General features: G+C 44.1%; 1 protein-coding gene across 2 annotated transcripts in view; it reads left to right on the top strand.

The window, feature by feature from the left end:
• The first annotated feature begins 1,223 nt into the window (after positions 1 to 1,223).
• The window catches only part of cdh8 (cadherin 8), an 88,887-nt gene continuing 84,110 nt past the window's right edge, over positions 1,224 to 6,000 (top strand). For both annotated transcript variants that reach the window (XM_077000474.1, XM_077000467.1), the window contains exons 1-2: positions 1,224 to 1,618; positions 3,593 to 4,059. In XM_077000474.1, the coding sequence (XP_076856589.1) occupies positions 3,802 to 4,059 (258 nt within the window). In that variant the 5' untranslated portion in view covers positions 1,224 to 1,618; positions 3,593 to 3,801. The remainder of the gene's footprint in view (positions 1,619 to 3,592; positions 4,060 to 6,000) is intronic.

Below are 6,000 nucleotides of genomic sequence, written 5' to 3'. Positions count from 1 at the left end.
TGACTGTAGAGGCAGGAACCCAGTGTCATCAATAGTAGAGCCACACCACACAATGCACTGGTCTTTCATAAAAAAAATAAAATAAAATAAAACTATCGCACAGTAGAAAAACTCTTGCCTTTATTGAACCTGCGCATCCTCTGTCTAATAGTTCAGTCCCGGGGGGGGGGGGGGGGGGGGGTGATGGGGGATGGGGGGTGTTAACAGAACCGCGGAGGTAGAACGCTTTCTATCTTTCCCGCTGCACCTCAGTGTTGTGAGTTTGACCACTAGAGGGAGCTAGACGAGGTGACGCCTGTCACAGACTGCGCACCCCAGTAAAAACCTGTAAATGTTTTACTACACAGTATTTAGCGGAATAATAACTGGTGCTGAAATAAGTGTTTTTGTTTTCTTTTTTTTTACAAATGAACATTCAAAGGTACAAATCAACGTTCTTCACCACAGTAATATAAACATAGCCTATTTGCTAGGCCAAAACCAAAACCGTGTCAAAAAACAACACAAAAAAACTAAATTATACAATTAATAGAAACGCAATCACACATCTTTAAATTAGCATATGGAGAAAATATAGATATTGCCACTGCTTCTGATCTCTTGCTCCGCCCTTGTTCTGTGTGTGTGTGTGTGTGTGTGTGTGTGTGTGTGTGTGTGTGTGTGTGTGTGTGTGTGTGTGTGTGTGTGTGTGTGTGTGTGTGTGTGTGGTACCGGTCTGAACTGTACTGTGAAGGACTGAAGTCATATAGGTGTATTGGACTCCACTCTTAGGACACTCTCAGGCGTTTAACTAATTTAGATCCGTCTTTGTAAACGCTGTGACATGGAACCTGTTTATTTGTTACATAGCCCGAATAAGATAAGACATTTTTTGTTTTTGTATCTGCAATTACACACAGTCTAGTGTAACTCGCCCGGTCAAAGAGTCGAATGTATTTAAATTCCATAAAAGATAGCAGGCAATATGACAATTATTTACACCAGGCGACGCATTCTCCCATACTATATTGTTGTAAAATTTTGTTAAAATGTAATAGTGAATCAAAACCAGTGAATGAAACAATCTTAAATTACAATAAACGTCGCATACGTGTATCACGACACATTAACGCGCGAGCCTGCTAGAGAGAGAGAGAGAGAGAGAGAGAGAGAGAGAGAGAGAGAGAGAGAAAGAGAGAGAGAGAGAGAGAGAGAGAGAGAGAGAGAGAGAGAAAACAAGAACGCCGCCGCACATCTTTAAAAGTTGTGTATTCCCAGGGTAGGAGCTCCTGCATTCGTTTCCAAGACTGTAGAGCTGCGTCTCCATCAGCCTGCTGCGCGCGGTAAAGGGGCAGGCTCTTCCTCCGAAGCGCGCGCCACCATCTCTCACTCGCACTCATCCTCCGGAGCTCCCCACTCCCGCTCGCCTGCAAGTCGCCGTCCTGCGAGGATCCTACCTGCACACACTTGTATTACCGTTCTTCTTATTATTATTATTTCCCGATCGCTAACAAAGTTTAATCGTAGATTAATTGTTATATATATTTTAAAAAACGGCAATGCTGCCTAATTTCTGAAACAAGTCACGTCCTTTTTTCTTCCGTGCGTAAGATGGTGAAGACCTCAAGAGTGAAATACAGTAAGTACCTTTCAGAAGACGTGGATTAACAGGTGTATGGCTGTGTTTATGTAGAAAGCTGCTCGCTTTAGCCGAGGCTGTCCAGCGTAGCGGGGTTTTATATATGTGCGAAGAGAACGGAGAACGGCTGTGAGTCCCGGAATGATTGATCGGCGCCTGAGACAGATTGACAGCCTTAACCATTGCGTTCTGTGGACCATACAGTAAACTACTCCGTCATTTTACAGTTCATTTGGTCTGAGTCGCTTGTTCAGTCCAGAACGAGGAACTATAATTCATTTCTTTATAAAAATGGTTTGTGGTAACCATGGTTAACTTCGTCAACTCGTCTTACAATTTGTTTTGAGCAGAGACGCCAAAAGCAGTCTTACTGAAGTGTAAATTAATGTGTGCGCAATAGTGTAGCATCGAATAACAGCATCGCCTTTAAAAGTAACAGTACATTTCATTTTTCTACACAAGTCGTCAAGGCAAATTTCGTACTTTTTCGATTGGGAGCTGTCCCCTTCCTGTGGTGCTGAAATATACCGGCAATCCGCGACGCATCGCGTACTCTTTACTCAGATTAAAATACGTTGTCTTGCATCTCGGTCTGTGTGCGCGATATAAGCTCGTGCTTTCTACCCAAGTCAGTGAATGATATATATTGTTAGGAATAAGAATATTGTATGTGTTTGTGTGTGCATGTGCGTGTGTGTGTGTTGGGGGGGGGGGGGGGTAGTATTTTGTGACTGTACTTTTACATGCGCTGCAAACATATATAGGCAATGTGATTATAAGTTTAAGGCTCTTCCAGATGTAGTAGACTGTATCGTATAACGGATTTTTTCTCAAAAACATCATTTTTAAAATTAAATGCGTTCGCCGATTCCTCCGCGCAGAAACCAACGTAATGATTTCGCTCCTGGATGTCTGCTTAGCGCATTAATGTTTCTAACCGTTTAAACGTAAACTGGGAAGAACTTGTCGTAGTCTCGTGTTACCACCCAATCAAATAACCCCGTTTATTAACGCTGAAAGCACGATATTGTTTGGGTGTTTATTGTCAAAGCATTGTGCGATAAATTGCAGAGATTGATGCGTGCTGTTGTTGATTTGTTTGTAATTATGTTTCATCTAACAAGAATAAGTTGCGCATTTCATAATGCCTTTCAAACCGCACACAATACAAGGTCTTGATTCAATAGCAAATGCAACTCGCAGCATGTTCCACTGTTCAACATCATCTGCACTTGATGGTTCAAATTCCTCTGCGCATTAATAAAAATGGAGTAAAGAAATTCCGAGGAAGGTTTTATAGCAGAAATGACGCTTGGTGCTCTGCTAACCTCCAGTTTTACATCACAGTGCATTTTCAAGCAAAGACATTTAGAGAACATATAGTTTGATAATAGAAAGAACCTTTTTATGACAATAATACTGATATTCAGGAAGTCCTATTATTCAGGATGTCCCATTGAAAAATGGATGATGATGATGATGATGATGATGATGATGATAATGATAATAATAATAATAATTAGTAGTAGTATTAGTAGTAGTAGTAGTAGTAGTAGTAGTAGTAGTATTGTGTTAAATAAAATATCCCAGATATTTTATTCTCTCTGGTCAAGGGAACTCTAACAAATATGGGCAATGAAGCGTATGTGATTATTCCAAGGTGCTGTATGATCATGTTCTGTGTGTTCTGGTTAGAGTTCCTCAGTCCCACAGTACGATCACAAGCACTGTGCCAGCACTGAAATGGAAACATCTTCATTCTTTTTTTATATTACACATTGTAACAAAACCGACTGTGGCATTTTGAAGAGTCTGGAGTGTAAACACACCTCACCCTTTGTGCAGATGGGCTGTAATCACTACCTGAGATGTGTGCCTCTTTATCAAAGACACACACAACCTGTTCGCCTCGTTTTCTGCCTCCACATGCTCATGTGTATTTTCACTCTTTTTCTTTCTGCCTTTCCTCCATAGGTTTTCCACGCTGATGTGCCACTCGATGGAGGCGGAGTTACTCTGCATGTCTCCTCCCTTCCCCGTCAGGAGGCTGATCCCTGCGCTTCCGTGACCCCGGGTCCACCATGAACCTGAGCTTTGCCGTACGGAGAACAAAAGACTAACCGTTCCACAGCCTGCCAGAGGAGAGAGACACCAGACCACCGAGGAGACCGTGCGTGAGAACGATGCAGAGGCGGAGGGAGGAGACGCATCGGGACGCCTGGACCCGGATGCTGCTGGTGTGGATTACCTGTGTGCCATGCTGCTCTACGGCGCCGCTCCACAATCAGTCCCTGAGTTTACACGGCACCTCGGCCCCAGGCCTGCGAGCCAGGCCACTGGAAGGACAAAGAATTCTCATTCGTGCCAAAAGAGGATGGGTTTGGAATCAAATGTTTGTGTTGGAGGAGTTCTCTGGACCCGATCCAATTCTTGTTGGCAGGGTGAGTTTGGTCATTGTCAGCTGGATATTAACCTTGCTTATTGTGTGGAAACATTAATTCTGCTGTCTGAATGCCTGTGTCACAGACATCTTGGGGGCTGAGCTGCTGTAGCTATGAAGGAGTTAGGATCAACTACCTCTGAAACGAGAACACTTCTGTAACCTTATTTAACCCCAAGACCAGCCAGTCAGCAAAGATAAAGGCTGAAATGTCCCTCTGTGTCTGTAGTGATGTTCCAGAGTCTCAGCTCTCTCAGTTTGTTTTGAAACAGACATTTTGGTTTGTATTTTTGAAAAAAAAAAAAGAAAAGCTATTCATATATGTCAGGCGTTGTGGGTGTGGACTGGCATGTACAGTAGGGGGCGCTGGTGTGTATTGAAGGGGACAAAGTCTTGGCTGGGTACAGGGTCTGATGGGAAGTCTTTAAGCCCTGGGTGGGATCTTCAGCTCCTCATTCTCATACTACTATAAGGGAAATGCAACCTGGCTATCTCCACCCGCCATCCTCCACCTTTTGTCTCTCTCTCCACCCATCCTCCACCTTCTGTCTCTCTCTCTCTCCACCCATCCTCCACCTTCTGTCTCTCTCTCCACCCATCCTCCACCTTCTGTCTCTCTCTCTCTCCACCCCGTCCTCCACCTTTTTTCTCTCTTTCTATCCCCCCACCCTCCTCCAGCTCCTTGCTTGTTCTCCTCAAAGTCCCTGTACATGTTGATGTATTTTTAAGTAGCAGATTTGAACAAAACATCAAACCCAGTCAGAAATATCTAAGTATGTGGATTAATTCATGTTGCGTGTCTGTCAGTAGAAGTGTGATATTTTGTGTTTTAGAAGGTGAGGGATGTGTCGGTGGACTGTTCATCCTCTGCTGAACAGTTGGGTTGAAGAGTGGTGCTCGTCACCAGCAGGGCAGGAGAAACTCTCCCAAAGAGCTCCACTCATTACACACACACGTTTGCTTTCTCCACTTTTCTGCTCCGCTCCTCCTGCCACACAAGCATGTGAATATAGTACGTCCTCTCCGACGTAGCGCTTACACCAGTCCAAATAATACACTTACAGACAATCGGCCTTAACCATGCTGTCAGGGCTTTTGAGTTGTTCGTTAAGAGCGGTTATTAAACAGCCTTTGTTGGATCATGTTGCAGCTTTTGATCAGTAGAAATAAATAAACAAACACAATAAGTGTCTCCCAGTGCTGTTCTGTGAGCTGCACAGGTGAATTAGCCAGATGCTTTTTGGCTGACAACCCCACTCAGCTACGGGAAACAGCCAGGCGGGCTCGTGAGTAATGGCTCTCACTCTGTTTGTGCTGCTGTTCACTTTCTGTGTGATTTGTGCTGGAGAACGTGGCTCTCGTCTGAACATCAGACAGTGGAATTACAGGCTCCAGGACAGACGCAGTTGATCGTGAGGACTGAGTGGTGGCCTTCAGCTCACTTTCATCTCACCTTCAGCTCACCTTCAGCTCACCTTCATCTCACTTTCATCTCACCTTCAGCTCACCATCAGCTCACCTTCAGCTCAGTGTGCTGCACCAGCGCTGATTAAGTTGCATTTTTGTGTTGTTGCAGTTCATTTTCCTGCGAGCGTACGTTGTGCTGAGCAGGAGCAAAGCAAGCAGAGCAAAAACAAGTGACAACCGCCATGATGTCTGCACTAAGACGTGAAGATAGAAACCACACCACACTACTGGGCATTTTGTATAATACATATGTATTTATATATATATATATATATATAGAGAGAGAGAGAGAGAGAGAGAGAGAGATATTATTATACACACACACACACACGCACCCCACACACCCCACACACCCACACACACACACACACGCACACACACACACACACACATGAACTGTGTCTCTCTCATTGTTAAACTCTGCCTCTTACTTCATCATCTGAGATCTGCAGTGACAATTTCCCCTCTCACACTG

The sequence above is a fragment of the Brachyhypopomus gauderio genome, chromosome 1 (genome assembly GCF_052324685.1).
Source record: "Brachyhypopomus gauderio isolate BG-103 chromosome 1, BGAUD_0.2, whole genome shotgun sequence".
NCBI lineage: Eukaryota > Metazoa > Chordata > Actinopteri > Gymnotiformes > Hypopomidae > Brachyhypopomus > Brachyhypopomus gauderio.
The sequence above is the reverse complement of the archived record's forward strand: the minus strand, read 5'-3'. Positions and strand labels throughout refer to the sequence as shown.